This window comes from Elephantulus edwardii, unplaced genomic scaffold (assembly GCF_000299155.1).
Source record: "Elephantulus edwardii isolate Elephantulus edwardi_28Jun2011 unplaced genomic scaffold, EleEdw1.0 scaffold00025, whole genome shotgun sequence".
In the NCBI taxonomy this organism is placed as follows: Eukaryota; Metazoa; Chordata; class Mammalia; order Macroscelidea; family Macroscelididae; genus Elephantulus; species Elephantulus edwardii.
The window spans coordinates 17,849,349-17,871,734 of NW_006399775.1; the positions used below are offsets into that span (position 1 = coordinate 17,849,349).

Here is a 22,386-nt window from a genome sequence, read left to right on the forward strand (position 1 = left end):
GTGGCTTCCCTTTTTACCCTACTGGAGAAGTTTCTGGATGTGCATAGGGATAGTTTGCCTTTTTCTTGGAATGGGAACAAATATGGATCTCTTCCAGTCAGTTGGTCAGGTAATTGTCTTCCATATTTTTGGGCAGTCTAGTGAACATACGGAGGGTTGCATCTTCCCTCCCCACACCCCTCCAAACATGCCCGTTGGTATCCCATCAATTCCTGAGGCTTTATTTTTTTTGCTTTAATTTGAACTTCTTCCTTCATTACCATTGGTTCTTCATCATATGCTACTACTTGAAATGGTTCCATGTCAACCAATTATATTAGGAACAGTGACTCCATATTCTTTCTTTTTTTCCCTAGGGTTTTTTTTTTAAATTTTATTATTTTTGTGTGTACTGTCAAACTGGATCTGACTGGTACAGGAAGAGATTGTCCCTCCTTCTCCAGCAGAGCATCTGGTAGATCTGAACTGCACACCTTGGGACTGCAGTGCAGCTTCTTGCCACTAGGCCACCAGTGCTCCCTTCCATTTTCTTTTGATGCTTCCTGGATCATTCAAGATTTTGCCCGAAGAATCCCCCTTTAGTATGGCAACTCAAGTTGAGTTTGTTTTCCAGTTCTTTCAACTTGAGAACTGAACCTGGGCCTTGAATTTGTTTTTCTATTCTTTTGCTTGAGTGGAGCAAGTTCTTTTTATTTTCCAAGTACAGCTCTTTGGACATTTTGTTGTAATCCTTTGCTTTGTCTTCTCAAGCTGCCTTTTGGAATTTTCTGCCAATTTTTTTACACTGGAATTTCTTCCCTTCAGCTTATTGACATTCTAGTACAATTTTCAGAGTCTCTTCTGATGTTCATTCTGGCCTTTTCTTCCTTGTCTCTGGAATGAACTCTTGCTTTCTTTAGGATGATGTCCTTGATGTCAACTCACAGCTCATTTGGTCTCAGATCATTAGTGGAAACCTGATGGGACCATAATATTCTATCTTACAGGGTAATAGATGAGTCAAAATTGACTCCATAGCAATGTTTTCCTTTATAAAGAGTTTTTACATTTTTAAAAGGTTATAAAACAAAACAAAAATATAGTATGCAGCTTAAAAAGCTGGTGGTTTACAGCAAAGGTTTGTTGATTCCCACTCGAGATCTTGTCCTCTTCTCTCTAAGCAAGTCTGGATTCATAGACTCAGAATCCAGATTCTCTCATAGAGACTGAGTTCTTATCTGCAGAACCTTCTCAATGCTACATGTTATTTTTCACCATTACTCAAATGTAAAAGTATACCTGTGTTTCCCATTTCAGTTCTCATCATACCAAAATGCACATATTTTTTTTAAAAGCACATCTTTCATTCTCCTCACTAGTATAACATTTAGAATCACAACTGCCATGTTGTTCTTTTCTGCTTCTTCACATGTTTAGGTTTAAAAACAGAGTTACCTCTGCTAAATACAATTTTGATTATGGCAAAAATTTTCTTAAAATATTTATACATGTTTCCTTTTCCCCCCAAAGAAAGTACCAATAATTTTACTACCACAAAGAGTCTTTGTGTAGTTGCCTGCTGTTAATGGCACTGAAGCCACATTACCAAGAACTGCTCCTCCTGTTCAACATGAATGCTGAAATGCTAGAATAAAGAATAAGAGTTCAGCCAGCAAAAACACAAGGCAGATTTTCCCATTTCTCTGACAGTAGTTCATTCAATACTCATAGTCTAAGTGAAAAGGGTTGATACTATACCGATGATGGTTAGTACTTTGTCCAAAGTATTGTACAAAGCCCAGAAGTTTGGAGCCCAATATGCATGGCAGAGACCTCTTTTGAAAGGGAAGAGTCGTGAAAAGATTTGAGGCAATTGATTCTGTTGAAAAGAAAAAAATGAACAGATTAAGCACTGACCAATCCTTTCTAAATTCAAAAGAGAAATAGAATTATCTATGGCATGTTGTTGTGTGCTAGTGTGTTGATTTCCACATAAGTAATCATATATGGCAGAACTGAACTATCCCATAGAGTTTCTAAAGTTGTAATCTCTATACAAACAGATCACCAAGTCTTTTCTTCTGCACAGCTGAGCTGCTGAAGGGTTCAAACCTCTGACCTTTTGGCTAGCTGCTGAACACTTAACCACTGCACTACCAGAGGTCATAGTTTATGGCACAGTGTGCAGAAAGTTATGACATCTGGCTTCCAGTCTTTGCTTCTTCAAATAAGTTTTTGTTTTTTCTTTCTTCTTGTGTACCATCGAGTCAGATCCAACTGGTACAGGAGGATATTGCCCCTCCTTCTCCAAGGGAGTGCCTGGTGGATTAAAACTGCACCTTTAGGATTGCAGGGCAGATTCTTGCCACTCACCCACCAAAGCTCCCTTAGAATAAGTTTTTGTGTGCTCCTGGAGAACTTCAGCTATCTAAGCTCATTTGCTGAGTAGACAAGATATGGTAAAGTTCTTTGAGTACTAGGGGGAAAGTGCTTTGAATTTATCTCTATTATAAAATAAATAGGATAACAGACATATTTCTAAGATGCAAAGAGAGAACAAATAGAAGTTTATCTAACTCTACTAGAAGTGGAGGATGGAAAAGATTTTACAAAAGATGTAGCATTTCTTTTAATTTTTTATTTTATTTTATTAATTTTTTTTATTTCAGTGAACATCTACAGAGATTATGGAATTCCATTCATTGTTGCACTTTTCTCCCCGCCCACCCCACCCACACCCCAAGATGTAGCATTTTTTAATTTTAGTGGGAATGAAAATTACTTTGTTGGTTTCAGAGTGAGATAAGAAGGGGTTAAAAAGAAAAATATGTTGATGATGAATCTAGAGGACATCATACTGAGGGACGTAAGTCAGGCACAAAAGAATGAGTAGTATATAAGACCACCATTATAAAAAGCTAGTGAAAGGTTTACACACAAATAAACTCATTCTTACATGATTACTAGGGATGGGAAAGGAGGGAGAGAGGAGTGAAAATTAGTAAGTAGAAAATAAGACATTAGAATTAAGAAGTAATATGATCTCACTCAAATCACAAAAGAAAACTAATAAACAAACAAAAAAACCCAAACCAACAGTGAAACCCAACAACAAACTGATAAAATATAACCCAACAGTCAGTTTGGGAAAAAAAGAGAGAAAGGAAAAGATACTGAGTATCTATAGAATTTGAGACACTTTAGATACATCGGTTTAATTGATTCTCACCAAAATACTACTTATACAGGACAAGAACACTCAAAATTGATTACAGAAGTATTCCTGGTTATACAAATTATTTGTGTAACTATCTTGTAATTTTTTTATAATTTTTTATTGTCATTCTAACAAAAGTTACAGAAAACTTGGATTCCTATTCATTCATTCATTGTTTCACTGATTATACATATTATTGAGATTCTAAGTTCAGACAGCATGTTTGGAGACCAAGCGTTAACTATAGGTCATCCAACTAGAAAGTAAAGAATCCAAAATTCAGGTCCTGATCATAATTATTTTCAACGGTCCATCAGGGGAGCTGACCTGAGAGAAGGGATGGCAAAGGACAATGGCCATCCTCACTGCTGCTTCTAATAACACTTAATCCTTAACTTGCCAACGCAGTATTCAGACAAAATCACACACATGAAAAAAAAAATATTAGTCTCAACAAATAAGAAAAGTAGCATAGTGAAACTTTAAATAATCATGACTGCCCTAAAAAAACCTTCACTTCTTGGCCTCCTTTGAAGTTGGCTAGCCAGATGGTAAAGTTCGGATAATTAGGATATAAACTCTTGGGTCCTAGTTCACCAGTTTTTATTTCAGAAAGGAATATTTTTTAACACTTTTTTTAAAAAGGATAGTGCTATGTGAAGCAATGGTTCTTTTATTTTTTATTTTTATTCTTTTATTCCAGTTTACTTACAAAGTTTCTATACATTGTTTTTCACATCAGATCTTTCCCCTTTGCTTTACCCACCATGGGTATCAGAATCAACTGAAGAGCTGACTGAGAATGTGTGTAAATTTCAAACATACATAAAGCAGAACACTGAGCATGATATAATGAGCCCCTGTGTATACACAGACATCAGGACTTGGAATTGACTTAATGACCAGTGATTTGGGGTTATATAATCACTATAGAGTTTTAAGGGTACTCTGGCGGCTTCTTTTTGTTGTTAGTTGCTGTCGAGTGTGACATATAGTGACCCTATGAACAACAGATCTGAATCCTGTCCTATCCTGTGCCATCCTCATCATCTATCACACTTAAGTCCACTGCTACAGTCACTGTGTCAATTCATCTTGTTGGGGATCTTCCTCTTTTTCACTAACCCTCCGTTTTTCCAAGCAGGATGTCCCTTCCCAAGGAATAGCTACTCCTAAAAAACATGTGCTGCCAACCCAAAGGCATGTGGTTCAAATCCACTAGCTGCTCGATGGGAAAAAAGATAAGTAATCTCCTCTTGTGCTATTTATTACCTCTGAAAACCCATTGGAATGTCAGCTATGGGTTGATTCTGACTTTATGGTACATAACAACAATGCAGTTTTAATAGTTAGCAATTACAGTTTGTCTTTCAATATGACTTTTCTAGGATTATTTGAATGTGGATGACTGACCATGTGGGTGGGCATGACTATGCAAATGTGGCACGTTGGCTTGTCCACAAAGGAACTGGCTATCTACCATCTCACAAGAAGATTGCCCAGTCTCAACAATATACAAGAAGACTGGGTAGGCTTGCCAATAAATTGATCAGCTTTAGCTGCCCAGCCAAAGAAGAGGAAAGAGACCTTTCCCATCTCAGTGAAGTGGCAGGAAAATGCAGGACACGCTCCAAGATGGCAACAGCAGACATGGCTGAACTGGAGATATGACAGGAGATGGGACTTTGAAGGTGTGGGAAGCCAATACTGGCAGGACTGAGAACTTTGTTGAACAATTGGGTGGATAGCCAATATTAGCAGGACTGAGAACTTGGGAACACTTAGAGCCACGAAGCTCAGGCCACGAGGTGTCAGTGTGCACATGTCTGGAGCTGTCTTGATTGTATTGTTATTAATCTGGATTAAAACCTTTTGACTCCTCTTCATGATTCTGAGGGAACTCTGGTGGCCTAGGGGCAAGAAGCTGTCACATTGAATTTTGGACCCAGCAAAGCAGTGGGATTGGTGCTGAGATGATTAGAAGGAGGCTTGGGAGTGTGGGGGACCTGTCTGACCTCATAGGAACTGGTTTTGTGCTACTGATGCTGTGGATGGGGAAGTTCCTTCCTGCTAAGTTGGTAAAGGTGCTCCCGGTGTGGCACTTACTCTTTTTTAATTAATTTTAATGAACGTTTACAGAGATTTTGTATTTCCACTCATTCATTGTTGCCCTTTTCTCCCTGCCTGCCCCCTCCCCCCAGCACTTACTCTTTCTACAGCAATTCATTACCAACCTTGTTTGAACTTCATCTATACCACTATTAATTTCTCTACCTCATACTGTTTTCAATCAAATTCCAGACATTCTTATTTCATCCATGAACATTTCAGTATATACATAATTATAATTTATAAGAGAATCCATGGTTTTAGGGAAGATATCAATTGTAAAGTGATTCAGGTGTTATCTATATTGAGGATTTCTTAAACTTTAAATTTGGGCTTAAGCATTTTAGGAATTCAGGAAAGGTAAAAAATTCACTGAAATATTTAAGTTTAATACAGCTGTTAATAAGCCTGAAAATTAAGATAATTCCCACAAAATTAGAAAATCTTCACTATTTTAAAGTCCAGGGAATTGAGGTCATATCTGTCATATGGAAGATGGTGAATTTTAAAAAGAATCTTCCTGTTCTGACTTCCATTTGAGGGGAAAATCTGAAAATTTTCCTCCCAAAAGATGATTAACATATAAAATGCACATAGTTTTGATCCACAAATTTCCCTTTTATGGGAGGCTGGGCTTGTTCAAGAGGAATGTGGCATCCGCATTGCAGGAAGATTCATCAACAACCTGAAAAATGCAGATGATACAACCTTGCTTGCCAAAGCTGAGAAGGATCTGAAGTGCTTGCTGTGGAAGGTCAAGGACTGTAGTTTTCAATATGGAGTGAAACCCAACATTAAGAAGACAAAGATTCTCACCAGTGGGCCAATTGGCAGAAACATGATAGATGGAGAAGAGACTGAGGTTGTTAAATCAATTTTAGCTTGCTTGGCTCCAGAATCAGTACTCTTGGCACCAGCAGTCAGGATATAAAAAGTTGCAATGGCAAAGTTTGCTGTCATGGACCTCTCCAAAGTGCTAAAGAATAATGATGTCAGTCTAGGGACTAAGGTGCACCTGATCCAGGCCATGGTCTTAATCATTATTTGCTATGCATCAGAGAGGTGGACAATGACTAAGGGTGACAGAAGAATCAATGGCTTTGAGTTGTGGTGCTGGAGAAGAGTTTTGAACATACCATGGACTGTCAAGAGAACAAACAGGCCTGCATTGGAGAGGATGAAACCAAGCTTCTCCCTGGAGGCTAGGATTTTGAAGCTCAATCTCACATACTCTGGGCAAGTAGCCATGAGGGACCAGTCCTTAGTGGATGACAGTATGCTTAGAAGGGTGGAGGGAGAGCACAAGAGAGGAAGACTCCTCTGAGAAGGAAGACCCCTGTGAGAACTCCTGATGAGATGGACTGACACAGTAACTAGAGTAATGGGGGTAGGTGTGTTGAAATTAGTGAGACTTGCTCAGGATAGGGCAGGCTTCAGAGCTGCTGTACATGGGGTCGCTATAAGTCTCAGGTAACTTGGTGGCACATAAAAACAACAACAGTCCAAAACACAGGCTCACAAAAATACATAAAAATATATATGGAATTTGTTGCAGCATTGCTTTCTACTATTAAAACACTTGGAAAGAACCGAAATGCTCATAATACAGAATTATGTTATTAAATAAGTAATTCTAATGTAATTATGTGAGAGTCTCAGTCCACCAGGTTTATTTTAGAGTGGAATCTCTTTTGAAATGAAGAATAACAACAACAACAAAATTTAAAAAATGAGGAATTACAAAGTTCAATTAAGTTATTAAGTATGCAATGATTGGCTGTAGAAAAATTTTTTCTTTACTAAAGTGGACAAATGTTATCATACATTTTTAATTTAAAAAGCAAAATAGTTTGCATAGTGATGACCCCAATGAAGGTGAAGAAAAAAGTACATTCATGTGTCTGACATAAAAATAAACACACAAAAATAAATTAAACATACATATACATTTAATACGCACAAAAATATCAAAAAGAATACCATTTTGTTTTGGAGGAGGAGGAACAAGAAAGAAATAGCATGATTTCTTATTGTATATATTCCTGTCTTTATTATTTTATGGCTAACCAACAACAATAAGAAAAAAAAATATATATACTTTGTAAAAAAGAAAAAAAATCAACTTACCAAGGCTAAGAAAGGACCCAATGAAAGAGCAGAAACTAGGAAAACAATCAGGCCCAGGGAAAGAACACGGACAAAGCTGAAACTGTTCCATTGGATGGACCCATCTACAGAAAAGGAATATTGTCATTAGCCAGGATATCTGGCACCATGTGCTAAAACTGGAAGGAAGTATACCCCAGTAGTAAAACAATCTTTATAATATGGTAAGAATAGAGAAAAATCATAATATGTAAAAGAGTTTATAGGAAGAGTACTTGAGAAATCCTCTGCTATACCTCACAAAATCCTTTACCAGGAAAGCCACCCAGTCAACATAGCAGAAACAAACAAAAGACAAACAAAAATCTGTGTTATTATCACCAACACTTGCCTGGCTTATTTGCTGTAAAACAGTAAGATCGCAGCAGATATATGCCATAAGCTGGTGCTACGTAGAGGTAAATGTGCTTGAAATGTAGGAGAAGAGCAAAGAGGAATGCTCCTTCTAGATGCCTTTTCTAGGAGATTTAAAAGAAAAATATCACTTTAACATTCAGCATGAAAAATGTAATCTCCTGGACTGGATCCTGGAACAGATGAAAGGACATTAAGGGAAAACTGATGAAATCCAAATGTACTAAATTTGGCTTCTTAGTTTTAACAAATATTAATGTGGGCATGTTAATTTAATATTAATAAATTAATATTAATATGTTAATATTAGGGGAACATGAGGGGCAAATAGGAACTCTCTACTTTCCCTAAAATATCTCTGTAAACGTAACATTATTCCCCAAATAATTTATTAAATAAAAAATCATACAGACTACCTGTCTATATTCAGAAAAATTCATATGTGATATTTGAGACGTGCTTCAAGGAGCCTTGGCGTGGAGATTAAAGTGCCTTGCTGAGAACTAAAAGATCAGTCAGCTGTTCCAGACAGACCAACCCTTTGCTTTCATGAATACTTACAGCCTCGGAAACAATGTGGAGCAGTCAGTTCACCTCTGTCTTAGAGGGCTGCTATCAACTAGAATAAGATGGGCAGCAGTAGGTGACAGAATTTGTTTCAAAACAATCTGTTACGTGTGTTTAATAATGGCTATTTCCTCTATCTTTGTTTTACCTAGGGAAGTATTACCAAAAGTCAGGGTAAATATTCTGTAGGCAATCTACAGAGAAGACAGAGAAGTGATTTTAGCCAGCTTTTACACTGAGTTTGTTGTTGTTGTTGTTATTACTGTGTACCATCAAGTCAGAACTGACCCAGAGCTGACCTTTCAGCGGGTTGATCCTCCAGTGGGTTTTGAGAGACAGTCTAATCACATAGGAGATTGCCCATCTTTCTCCTGTGGAGCAACTGGTCGATTTGAATTGCATGCCTTCGGGATTGCTGCACAGTTTCTTACCACTAGGCCACCAGACCTCCTGGTGGGTCATAAATTCATTATTTCAACAGACTTTTGTTTTTAGGAAATACTTTTAAGTTCTAAATTTGATGAGAAGTTTAGGCTACATCATCAGTAGTACACACGAAGTTTTTCCTACAAGTTAGAGGTTAAAGAATTACTCCTACTTTCTTACAGTTTTGTAACAGATGGGAATGATTTCCAAAAAGCAGCTGGGTATTGGAGCATTTGGAGCATGACACTACACACACACACACACACACACACACACACACACACACACACATACTAAAGCATAAACCAAAACCCAAATTTACGACTGTCCAGTAGAGTCCATCTGACAATAACCCTTCCTCAGATTTTCAAGGCTAAATCTTTATTGGAAACTGCCTCAACTTTCTCCCTCTGAGTAGCTGGTGGATTCAAACCACTGACCTTTCAGTTAGCAGCACAGAGCATAAGGCACTATGTTATAAGGGATCTTTATGGTACTAAAGAATATTTAAATTCTCTGCTACAGACTAGGTAACATACTGCAATATCAGGCTAAAAACACTTGATCCTAATAAATTACCAAGAAGGCTAATGATGATTGAAAAACAAAATAAAGACAAAATTGACTAGAACTAAATAAATGCAAGCTGCTCCATGGGAGAAGGATCGGTAATCTCCTCCTGGGCAATTAACTGCCTTTGAAAACCTGTCAGAGGGTAATCTATGGGTTGGTTCCAACTTGACAGTAATAAAACAGCTCAGGAAAAGCTGGCTAGAATCACTTCTCTGTAGATCGCCTACAGAATATTTTCCTTGACTTTTTATAACATTTTTCCTAGGTAAAACAAAGATAGAGGAAATAGCAATTATTAAACACACATAACAGGATTGTTTTGAAACAAATTCCTCCACTCATTGCTGTCAAGCCTATGTGCCATGTGGGCTAAGGTTGAGTAAGAGGACCAGCTGGTGTGAAACACTGGAAGAAGTGTGGACTCTCAAGAAGTGCGGCTGTTGCCTGTTTGGACCTAGCCACAGAGGGCTGGGGATGTGTTGACCAGAAACCAACCAGAGGAAGAGAAAATGTTTCGTTCCAAGAGCTGTTACCTGATGGTTTGCTTTGGACTGGAACTTCGTTTATGCATGTGGATGCTGAAAGTTTCAAGTGTAATTAAAGATTCTTCAGAGAGAAAAAAAATACGCTTGTTTTCTCAGAGAACTGGTTTTATAAGACTGGGCAAATTAAAAATTGGCTATCTAACATGGCATAAGGAATGAAGCAGCTGGCTTACATATTGGTAAGGGGAAGGCTGATCCTTTAGATAATAAGAAATAATGGCTAGAAAAGCCAGAGTGTGAGCGGTGATGTTTGCCTAAAGTTGGCTTTTTAAAGCCACTGCCTTAGTCCCCACTGTTTTCCAGCTACCTTAACTGTAGACACATGGTCTTGCAAATCATCAACAGCTGTGGAACTAGGCTAAGAGAGTTCTTCCCATTACTGAGCAGCAAAACTCTGTTGAGACCCTGGTGATAGTGGTGAATAGACTGTGGCACTGTTGTGGACAAACTGTGGCAAAGTGTGACCTGAAGCTTCTTGCATTTGTTCTGGCCACAGTTAAAGGTTTTGCTGTTGTTCTAGCTGGATGCTTGAAGGAGGTAAGTCTTGCTGGATGATTAAGGAACCAGAGGCTTCTTGAATTTATGTTGCTGAACTGAAACCAGGGCTTTTACTAATTAAAGAATTATGTTTTGCTGTTATTCTGGCTTGGGACTGCTGGACTAAAATCTGGACTAGCATTGGGTGATAGTCTTTGCCTCTCCCACTCCTCAACACATTTACCTAATAAACACCACTCTTGGTACAAGTATAAGTAAAGTCTATAGGTTAGCAATGAATATCGAACCCCTTGCTACTGGTGTGGTTTTAGAGGCACCATGGTGCTGGGCTGTGGGCTCTTTATCTGCTTTGAGATGGTGAGGAGCTGTGCAAATTCACTGCCCCCTGCTCTTTCAGAGAGATGCTCAGAGCCCTGTACCCCATTTTCTGCTCTCGAGACAGAGGGGTAGCCCAGAAATGTGAATCTGTGATTTCTTCTACTCTAAACGGATGATAATAGTACCAACCTCACAGAACGATTGTGAAACTCACACAGTAAGACACAGGTAATATATACCTAACCTGAAACTGCTAATATGTTTGAGTCAACATTGCCTAGGTCAGACAGCTTATTAGGCAAAGGGCCAGGATTGGAAGCCAGGTTTCCAATTCTAAATCACATACTTGCCATTATATTATGCTACATACTTATGATGGTAAAACATCACCATCATGGTTTTACATTGTAAAATCTGCTAGAGAATTCATACCATGATAATAAAACTCCAATCAAATATAAAATATTCATGCTTAATTGAAGTCTTCCACAATGTTACTGGTTTTTAGTGTATAATTTTAGAGAAAATTATCATCAAATGAGAAGATGGAATCTGTTTTTAAAAAATCCAATGAAAGTGTCTTTAGGATTTAGCAAACTGAAACTGTCAACTGAACTTACCAATCATCCATTACACTTCTGCTTTTACAAGCTAAAAAGCACACTTAAGGGTGAACAAAAATATCCAATTTACCAATTTTGCATTTACCTGAAATAATCTTGCAATGGAAAGTAGCATTAATCCAAATAAAAAGCCATTGTACTGGAAATGAATATCTGAACTTTGGTCAAGGAAAGAGAAAAGACACACTAAATTCACAAGGCATCATGCCAGGTGATCAAGTGTAGAAGTTACAAGTGCTTTGTTCATAAGTGATTAAAGACAAAAACATTATCAATTTGATCTTCTCATAAATGCATTTGCTCTAAGCAAAGTGAAATCTCTGTAAACTTTTTAATTAAATTTGTTTACGGAAAAAACAAAAAAATACTATTTTCCCTCCTTAGATATCTAGAAACAATGTATTGTGTGTGTAAAACATGCAGAGATTTATTTATGAAGCTTCACAACAAATGATCATCTCTGCTTTATAGGTCAATAAATTAGGGCACAGGGACATTAATTCACATGTAGTTCTAAAGCTAACATTTGAGTAGAGATACATCTTCAACCAGAGTCAATGTTTTCTCTCAAATCAGGCTGCCATCATGAAGACGGAAAGTATGAGGGTTCTATAACAAGGATTTTCACTGAATTCAGACTTACTGGACTAAAGAACTTTGCCTACTGGAAAAGCATTAAGGCCTTCCCCTGAAGACACAATATGATAATCTCTTTCCTATAAAAATGTGTTCTAAAACTATTTACGAGTATACATTAATCAACACTATTAACAAATCCCAGTATGTTGCTTTGCTTGTTTCATATACATTGCCACTAACTTCAATGACAAAAGTGCTCTGACATCCAAACCCCAATACATTTGGATAGAGATCACAGTTTTAAGAATCCACCAATCCATCCTCTATCCATTTTAGAAAGTAGCTCTCATTTCAGAACCAGCATTACAGAAAGACTTAATCTTATATTTGGTCTGTATAAGACAGAAGTAAGGTGAAAGTATATAAAATGTCAAGGATACGGTCCACAATCAATAGCCCAAAGTTCCACAGCAATAGTACTGACAGAATAAACTTTGGCTTCTCTGTAAAGTCTTTACTGGCTTTTTTCCCATCAATACATTTACAGCACCTATATTGAAACATTGAGAAAGAATCAGAAACAATGTTTATCTTCATTAGATCAATACTTCTGCAGAGAACACTATTATCCTGTCAGTTTGCTTTTTCTGACCAACAATCTGTGCCCTTTTTAATTGATTAAACATGTAGGCTCTTAAAAAGGGGGCAAGAGACAGAAAGACCTGAGGGTCCCTCTTTCTTTCTCAGCAATGCTGATCTTGGGGGAAGGGGAAGTCTACATTTAATAAAAAGGAAAAAAAAAGAATCCAATAACAAAAATCCAAACCAAACCCTTGAAAATTGAGAGGATATGCGTTGTTTTAGTCCTGAAGAGTGAAAAACTTAAGATGAAACAGCATCTTAAAGGGAGCTCTGGTGGCTTAGTGGTAAGGAGTTGCACTGCTAACCAAAGGCAAGCAGTTCGAATCCACGAGCTGTGATGCAGGAGAAAGATGGGCAATTTGCTCCTGTGTGATTTTCTGCCTCTGAAAGGGCACTGAAGGGCCAGCAATGAGTTGGTTCCAATTTCGTAGTACACATCAACAAAGCACTCTAAAGTGCTGTTTCATATCATATCAGCCAAATTAAGCATAGTTACATATTTGCAGGTCTTGATTGTTCAAATAATAGAAAAAAGGATCCTTCTGTAAAACTTCATGTCATTTAAAGGCCAAGATGTATCATTAAGTAACCATGCTATTGTTGTTATGTGACAATCTACTCACAGCTGGGCTTCATTGGGTTTTCAGAGGCTGTAAACCACACAGGAGACCATCCATCTTTCTCCTATGAAGCAGCTGGTGGATATAAACTGCATGCCTTTGAGTTGACAGCACAACTCTGCACCATTAAAGCTCCCTTAAGTTACAATAGCAGCAGGTAACAAAACTGTATATTTTTATTTTGTAAAAAATACATTTAAAAAATTATATTCACATACACGCAAAAAAGGTTGAATGAATCTTACAGTCACATCTCTAAGTGAAGGAGTTTGGGGTCAAGTTTACATTTTTAGACGTTTTCCAAAATTCTGACAATGAATTTGACAACCAATTTATAAAAAGATTTTTTTAAATGTGTTTCATTTGAATACTAGTGAATCTTAAAAACAAAATCTCAAACAAATAATAAAACACGGTAAAGATGCAATTATAGAAGACTAGCAAAATATTTAGGAGCCCTGGTGGCACAGAGGTTAAGCGCCCAGCAGTCCGAGGTCATGAGCATCCCTAGTGGAGAAAGATGGGCAATCTGCTTCTGTAGAGATTATAGCCATGGAAACATTAGGTGGCAGTTCTACTCTATTCTACAGGGTGGCTAAGAGGTGGAATCAATGAGATGGCAATGAGTTTTTACGGGTAGCAAGAGGTGCCTTGTTTCTCCTCCAGCCTCAGCTTCTTCATTAAAAGAAAATGATTACCTTACAGAGTATCACATGCACTTACCGTTGTCAAGTTGGTTCCAACTCACTGTGACCTTTCACTGAGTTTCTAACGGTGTAAATCTCAATAGGAGGAGACTGCCCGCCCATCTTTCTCCTACGGAGTGTCTGGTAGCTTCAAACTGCTGGAGAAGCATGGCCTCTGGGTAAGCAGTGCAACTCTCTATGGATTACACCACCAGATGTCCCCCTACAGAGTACTGCTGTTGCTAATATGTACCGTACCGTTGCGTAAGAACTGATTCATAGCTGACCCTCCACTGGGTTTTCAGAGGCTATAAATCACATGGGAGAAGACTACCCATCTTTTTCTTGCAGAGCAGCTGGTAGAACTGAAACCCATTGCCGTGGCAGCGCAATTCCTTACTAGAAGGACATGATACTGGGAAGGGAGGAGGGTCAGTGAAGGAGAGGAAGATCCACAAGCTGGTGGACTGACACAGTGACTGCTGCAGTGGCTCTTCTGTGTCAGGAAGGGTGAGGATGGCACAGCATAGACCAGGGTTCAGATCTTTTGTTTGTAGGGTTGTTATAAGTTGTACTCGACTTGACTTCTTACAAGAAGAAGCTACCAGAGCTCCCCAAGAGTAATAGGGAAATAAAAGTAAATGAATAATCTCTGAGTAGAGTCTGGTTCTGAGATCTGCCACAGATTTTCAACAATTTATATTTTGCTTAACTGTTCCCTTTAAATTATTGTAAATGGGAATGAGTTCTACTCCCCAACTCTTTCTGCCAGTACTCCCTCCTGGGGAGCCAGGATTTTTAGAAATCTTGGTTAAAAGGAATACATTATAAATCACTTTTTCAACCTAAACCCTGTAAGGTTATAAACAAAAGGAAAGTTACGGTGTCAAACAGTTACTCAATGAGCAAGGGTTAAACAATTTTTAAGAAACTCTTTTCCTAAAGGACTTAGTCTGGCAGAACTACCCACTGACGACAAGGGCTGTTAATGGACACCAGCTGCTGCTCTGTTTCAATCACACCAGTAGATGCAAGGATTAGAACAGAACAGAAATCAACATTAACTGAGAACTTACTCATTGGACTTCACTGTGCAATAGATTCTGTATATACAAGTATTCAATCACTTAAAATTCAGTTATAAGTAAAAAATTTAAAACATAAACATAAATTAAAATTATCAAAAGTCTCCATGAAGCAGAGTCCAGAAACTACTAAAGTACTCAGTAAGAGTCCATAAACTTACTAGAATGTAAGTTGAGTAAGAGCAGCAACTTTAGTGGCTAACACGAGTTAACACAAGCATGTGGTGTGTGTACCCCAAAGAATATGATAGCTCATGGCAGTCTCTGGGGGCTTGTAGCAAGAAAGGAAAGAAAAGCATATGAAGCCACTGTGGGTTGGAGAAATGGCCCTGAACTCTCCTTGGGATTACTTCTCTTCTCAGAATTAATGCAATCTCTTGTTTTACCTCTGCTGCTATAACCCCACTTGACCCATATACTTTTTCTTTTTACAAGATTCAGACAGTCTCCTTACGGTCATTACTTATTATACAATTTAAACCACAGAATAGTTTTCAATTCTTCAGGCATTTACTAAATTACATTTACTTTGTTTTCCCCCAAAGAAAGAACAAGTTAGTTAATAGTACTTAATATCATAATAATTCTTCAAAGTATCTACTCAAAAGGATATTCTGCATACTTACTCATGAACAGCATACACAAAGAGTGCATCTGTAATGATAACAGAGAATCTCTGGAAAAGTAAAGTCCTTGAGCTGGAGTAATTCAGATTTTGGACATTTAGCATCTCTTGATCAAAATATTTGGCAACATGTGACAGGACATACTCAAACCATGCAAAAAAAGGAGGGTAATCCAAGGTCCACTCTGACGTTGCCTGTGATCAAAATAAAAGATTAAATACATTCCAAGTAAATGAATAATAAAGGACGTAAAGATTAAAACTTTTGCATCTCTTTATCTTTAAAAAAGCACAATGAAGCCATCTTTAAAATACATTTTAAATTAACAGAGCAACTCCTACATAAGACTAAATAGAACATTAAAATTAATTTTCTAAACAATTTAGTGTGATCATCCATTTCCTTAAATAGAGTAAATTATCTAAAGGGAATTGATCTGGATCCCTGGAAGCTGTAGTGTAACAAACGTTTCCTCAGTGTGGGTTCAAGTTCTAGCTCAGAAATTCAATTTTTTCATTTGTAAAATCTGCCACATGAAGATAAATGAGAAAATTCACATTAAGTCTATTTATAAACAACAAACTGCTACACAAATGTTCTATTTTGTTTCACTAGCCTATGAGATCTCTGACAGTAGAAACTATCCACTGTCATTTCTATATCCTGAACATTTACTAAGTACTTTACATATTGTTAAGTATTAATTTCACCTCCTTTCTCACAATGTGCTGCTCTTTTTTTTTTTAAATTTTTTTAATTTTATTATTGTGTGTGTGTGTGTGTGTGTGTGTGTGTGTACCGTCAAATCAAATCTGACCGGTACAGGAGGAGATTGTTCCTCCTTCTCTAGCAGAGCATCTGGTGGATGTGCTGCTCTTTTCAATGGAAGGCTGCTATCTTCCTGGAAATACACTAAAGCTTCACTGGGTACCAACTGGTTGCCCAAAGAGACAACTTTAAAGTCTCCCTGTGGTATAAAATATGGTTGTTAGCTGAACACTGAGGATGAGAATGAATCACAACCAAAGGTTATACTACGAAGCAGCCTGTTCATACCTTTTACTGGTAAAAAATGGAGAAGTCTGAGGCATGAGGAAATCTCAGAGGTTTTTCTCTCTAGAGAACTCAAGGCTACAGCTCTACTTTAAGTTCTACATTTTGAAAAGCTCCTCTCTAATGCCTACTCTCCAACGTGGGCTGTAAACAAGATGAGACACTTAAGTATAGAAAGAAAACACTAAAATCTGGCTTCTTTCCTAACTGTGTAAAATATGTTTCACAAAAAGCTTATCATTTCAACTACTCTTAATGAATAATTTGTATCATTCGGTGACCTCAGTCTCATTCACCATGCTGTGTAACTGTAACCACTCCATTTCCAACAGCTTTTCCTTCCTCCAGGCAGAAATTCAGCACCCCGTAAGAACTGACTCCTTATTCTCTCCTCACCTTACTGCCTGGTAACCACTGGTACCCTTCTGTTACTAGACATCTGCCTGTTCTAGATCTTTCATTTTTATAGAATTGCAAAGCTCTAATTAAAAAATTTTTAAAGTATTTTTAACTCTATTTTTAACATTATTAATATAGTAGCATTATTGAATTTAGAAATAAACATGTATTAGATGGTGAATGTTCAACTGCGAGGTTAAGAGGGAAAACGTCTAGAGATCTTCTTCCACACAATTAAAAATAAAATCCAATACTGATGGTGATATTAACATCTACAGGCTAGCTTATGTTCATTAATACACCTAGATGACTAAGTTCATTGTGTTAATAATGCAAATTAGTAATAATTTTTGTTGAGCGTTTTAGTTCTAACCACTGTGGTAAGTAATTCATGTATGTTGTTTTAATTTGATCCTAACAATTGTTATCATTGATAGTTAGGGACAGTAGGGCTTTGAAAGGTCAAGCAGTTTGCCTCTGGGTCCTCTAGTACTGTTACTAAGAAGCAGATGAAAGTCAAACCAGGAAGCCCACATTCCTGACTACATACAATGCCTCTAAATGCTGAAATGCACACTGAAATAACTCACATTAAAAGAATTCATTTTCCAGTGAAATGTTTATAGTGTTAAAATGTGAGAAGGAACTTACTCATCTAGGTTATTTTGACTTGACCTTCTTAAAAAAAAATCAAAACAAACCTAAAAAAAACAGTAAGAAACTTTACTTGTTGCCTCAAAAAACGTATTGCTTTTGACAAAGGCATTCCTCAGCTGATGTCTGTTTTTCATTGATTCATGCCAGAAAGAAAATCAGAGATGGCTCAAAAAGTAACAAAGTAGTTAATTTTATTACCGGAAGCCCACACATATTTGATGATTTCTTTACACATTAAAATAACAGTTGACAGAGACAAGATCAATGATATAAATAGATGGTTTTCTAAAGTGCATTTAAATATTAATGATATATATACATGGTTTTCTATATATCATTTTAAAAACAAAATATTCCACTGCTTGGAAGATACCCTGAGAAAATGAGAACTGAGGCACAAACGGAGACTTGTACACCAATGTTTATAGCAGTGTTATTCACCATCACAAAAGCATGGAAACAGCCCAAATGTCCAACAACAAGCAAATGCACTGAAGAATTATGGTACATTCACATGATGGAATACTACACAGCACACAGGAACAATGATTTTTAAAATCACTAACTTGGGAGGGACTGGAGTATACTATGAAAAAATGAACTAACTCAGTCCCATAAGGGCAAATAGTGTAGAAGACCATTTTTGTAGAAATAGAAACTAGTAAAATGTGTACGAGGATCTAAGGGAGAGAGGAGGGGAGCAGAGGAGTGAGGAGAGGGGGGTAATCATAGGGTCGCACAATCTGACGGGTGGGGGGAGGGGTGGGTTAAGGAAATGAGAAAGATGTGGTGTGAAAAACAATGTATACAAACTTTGTAAGTAAGTTAATATAAAGTAAAAATTACATATATATTATATATATGAACTCCAAAATGAAAATCAAGCCTCAAAAAGGTGAAAATGAAGACCTACCTCATAATACCACTGTGACACTGGCAAACTGTGAGTGATAGCAAGCCAATTTCGGTGTACTTCAAAATCTGTGGAATGGCTACCCAAAACAATTAAATTACAAAATGGACTTCTGTAACGTTTACCAATTTCACGTTTTCCTAAATACTCTTTTAAATGGATCCACACCCCCTAAGTAGTCATGGCTCACTGTCCTATAAAGACAGATAATAGGTATCACATAATCCCAAAGTCCTTCACTTCACTGGAAGTCAGAAATCACCCTCAAAAATTGTTGGAGATCTACAAGTGAAAAGATCCCAGAGTTAAAGTGCTGACAAAAAGCCCATACTTTTTCTCACGCTCATCGGTGACTTACTCTTGTTCACAGACAATTCTATTACCATCTTTTTATCTAGAAAAGGCCTCATAGAGAAGCTGCATTATCAAGGATGAGTACCAGTTCACCAGAGAAAGGAATAAAAGGCCCATTCCGCCCCCCACAATGCTCCAAATCCTCCTTTTTTACTATCCCTCCACAACCCAAGCACCTTCTTTTTCTCAGTGTCTCAAATAGTACCTAACACATAGACAGGTGCAAAACATTCTTGAATTAACCAGATTCACCAAAACAAGCAAGTCTCCAGCCAAAGCAAATTTATATCTACAAATACAGTACTACACTTGCAATAACTATCCTAAGTTTCCTAGCCAAACCTTTCCCAGTATCTTTCATGGCTTTCTCTTCCAATATTCATCAGCTTACATATATGTAAAAATGTTATCACTCTGATGACTAACACAATGTGTGCTTGCTTTAATAAATTTTCACTGCTAATGTCCAAAATGGGAAACATCTAGCCCACGTAAGCATATGGCTCTTTGGAGTGACCACTAGGTTGTTCTGTGGTTTTAAATATCTTACTGTGTTTTCAGGAAAAGGTTACACAACAAATTAGGTTACCATTTGACAATTTCTATATAAACCAACATTAGTTCTATTTTCCACTATAAGTCTACATTTTGTGTTGTTCCTTTTTCGGTACTTTTGAATCACAATAATCATTCTGTTCCTACAGTGCTCTGAAGTTTTTTTCCTGCTATAGGGTCTTTGCACTTTTTTCCTGTGTTGAACAGCTTTCACATTGCTGACTCCTTTTTCTCCTTCAATTTTTAACACAAATATTACTTCCTAAGAGTGGTTTTTCTTCTTTGACCACTACAGGCAAGATTCACACAGTGACTGCAAAAATTGGCTCAAACACAGCAGTCATTTGTGAAGGCAGGGTTTCACCGTGAAACAGTGGTATATGGATGGCTGGATCGCTGAGTCAGAAGCAAGTTCATGCATTTACCTTCATAGCTTTTACAACAATTTGAAACTTTATGTTTGTCAGTCTGCCCCAAGCAACTATATGAGGGTAATATATGAGGGTAATAAATGGAACCGTCTTGCTCAGCACTGTATCTCCAGGACTTGGAACCGCGTCTGATACAGTTGTTAGGTGCCATTGAGTCAAGTACAACTCAGTGACCCTATGAACAACAGATGTGTACTCTGTCCTGTGTCATCCTCACATTCTCTGGCACTCGAGCCCATTGCTGCATCCACCTGGTTGAGGATCCTTCCCATCTTTCTAAGCATGATGTCCTTCTCCAACGAACAGCCTTCCCTAGCAATGTGCCCAAAATATGCGAGACAAGGCAGTTAATAAAACAGGGATGGATCTGCCCAACCTTCAGCAAGGCCAGCACCATCATGTTTTCTCAGACAAACCTCGTTGTCTTGGTCTGGGCTGTGCAGCCACAATGGACCCAAATTCAAAATATAGCAACTTTAAAAGATACTACCAGGTGACTGAAGTCAATCAAAAACATTCCAAAAATTACCAAGCCTATGAAAATGGTAGTAGCAGCAAAATACGCCTGAGCAGAGAGGGAGCTGAAAGCAGCTCGGGTGTATGGCTCTCTACGAGAAAGCTGATATTAAGGTTCCTGCAGGCAAGAAAAAAACACCTCTTACTGGTGTATCCTCAGATCGAGGGCTTTGTGGTGCTATTCATTCCTCGAATGTCAAACAGATGAAAAATGAGGTGGCCGAGTTTACGGCAGGTGAAAAATAAGACTGTTGGGAATGGAGATTAAATCAGGGGCATCCTGAATAGGGCTCATTCGGACCAATTTCTGGTGACATTTAAAGAAGAGGGAAGCCTCCTACATTTGGAGATACATCAGTTATTGTCCTTGAATTGTTGAATTCTGGCTATGAATTGGATGAAGGATCTATCTTCTTTAATCGATTCACGTCTGTCATCTCCTCTAAGATTGATGGAAAGCCCTATTTTCCCTTTATATCAATGCAAGTGCTGAAAGCATGAGTATCTGTGATGATAGTGATGCTGATGTGCTACAAAATTACCAAGAATACAGACTGGTAAACATCATTGACTACTCTCTGAAGGAGTCTACCACGAGTGAACAAAGTGCCAGGATGACAATGCCAGCAAGAATGCCTCTGAGATGATCGACAAACTGACTTGGACATTCAACCGTATCAGCCAAGCTGTCATTACAAAGGAGTTGACTGAAATGATCTCTGGTGCTGCAGCTTCTGGATTAATGAAAATCAAGTGTCATCCTCATACAAGAGGTAAAGAAGAAAAGTTAAGCCAGCTCATTTCATTATGCTTAAAGCTGTCCTTGTCAAGAAGATCGTTAGTCCACTGTTCATAATACTAAAGACAGCAAGATTGTAAATTATCTTACAATAAATGACTTAAAAAACAAACCAAAAGAAAAACACCCCACAAACACCCAATCCAACAGGGATGAATGAATGATAGCGGCATATTCTTGATCTGCAAGTTAAACATAGGGATCCCGAGGCTCAGGAACGTTAAAATGACTTGACCCATGTCAGATAGGGCCACGCCTGAAGTAGGGACTCAAGGCTGTGTTTTTAGGTAAGAAAGAGCGTAGTGAGAAGCTTAGTAAAGATAAGGTGGTGACCACAGGGCCGCCAAGTCCTCCCTCCTCTTACCCAGGTGCATTCAAGCTAATCCCTCCCACCTTAACCGAGCGCAGGGCATCTCTGCCCAGCCCCTGGGCGTAAGAGTCCCTTACTAGGTGGGGATGAGAAGGCATTTGAGAAGAGTCACTCCGAGCGCCAAAGCCGAAAACCAATTGCTACCACCAGCCACAATTCGGAGCGCCGCCATTACTGAACCCCGCACGTTCAACCAATGAGGGCCAAATCCGGGTTCCCGCGCATGCGGGGAAGGGCCTCCGAAGCCGCGGCGGCGAGTTGTGCGCATGCGTCCAACCTCTCAGTCGTCCACGGTAGCGGTCCTCTTTGGTACTTTGCTGCACTAGTCTGGGTCTTTGTGGGCTTCAGCTGGAGTTTGTATTGCTTATGAGTCTGTTTATCAGAAATGGGACTAGGTCTGTCGGAGACGATGAGATTGCCCCAGGATGGGCCAGGTTTCTGTGGACATAGAGTCGCTGTGAGTCGCAGGCGACTCGATTGCGCATAACAGTTTGTGTAAAGTGTAATGTGGCTGGCATCTGCTCTGAGTGTTTAATTTACCTGGCATTAGGGCGATATCTAGGCGAGAAGGAACTGTATCTAGCCCTAGAGACGTTGATAAGCTGATGAAAGAGAATTGTAATGCGAGAAATTAGGATTTAAGTACGTGAGAGAACTGCAGAGTCACATAGACCTCAACTTGGGACACCTGTGGTATTTTTTAGAAATCTGATAAGCAGACAGGAA

At 38.2% G+C, this 22,386-nt stretch overlaps 1 protein-coding gene and 1 pseudogene across 1 annotated transcript in view; one reads left to right on the top strand and one right to left on the bottom strand.

Annotated features, from left to right (window-relative positions):
- The window catches only part of ALG8 (ALG8, alpha-1,3-glucosyltransferase), a 34,137-nt gene extending 12,250 nt beyond the window's left edge, over nucleotides 1–21,887 (bottom strand). Inside the window, exons 1-8 of the mRNA XM_006882889.1 lie at nucleotides 21,738–21,887; nucleotides 18,636–18,714; nucleotides 15,614–15,807; nucleotides 12,395–12,504; nucleotides 11,461–11,528; nucleotides 7,803–7,929; nucleotides 7,433–7,536; nucleotides 1,738–1,858 (exon numbers count right to left, since the gene is read on the bottom strand). Of these exons, the coding sequence (XP_006882951.1) occupies nucleotides 1,738–1,858; nucleotides 7,433–7,536; nucleotides 7,803–7,929; nucleotides 11,461–11,528; nucleotides 12,395–12,504; nucleotides 15,614–15,807; nucleotides 18,636–18,714; nucleotides 21,738–21,832 (898 nt within the window). The 5' untranslated portion in view covers nucleotides 21,833–21,887. The remainder of the gene's footprint in view (nucleotides 1–1,737; nucleotides 1,859–7,432; nucleotides 7,537–7,802; nucleotides 7,930–11,460; nucleotides 11,529–12,394; nucleotides 12,505–15,613; nucleotides 15,808–18,635; nucleotides 18,715–21,737) is intronic.
- LOC102877603 lies at nucleotides 20,374–21,726 on the top strand (annotated as a pseudogene).
- Nucleotides 21,888–22,386: the final 499 nt, after the last annotated feature.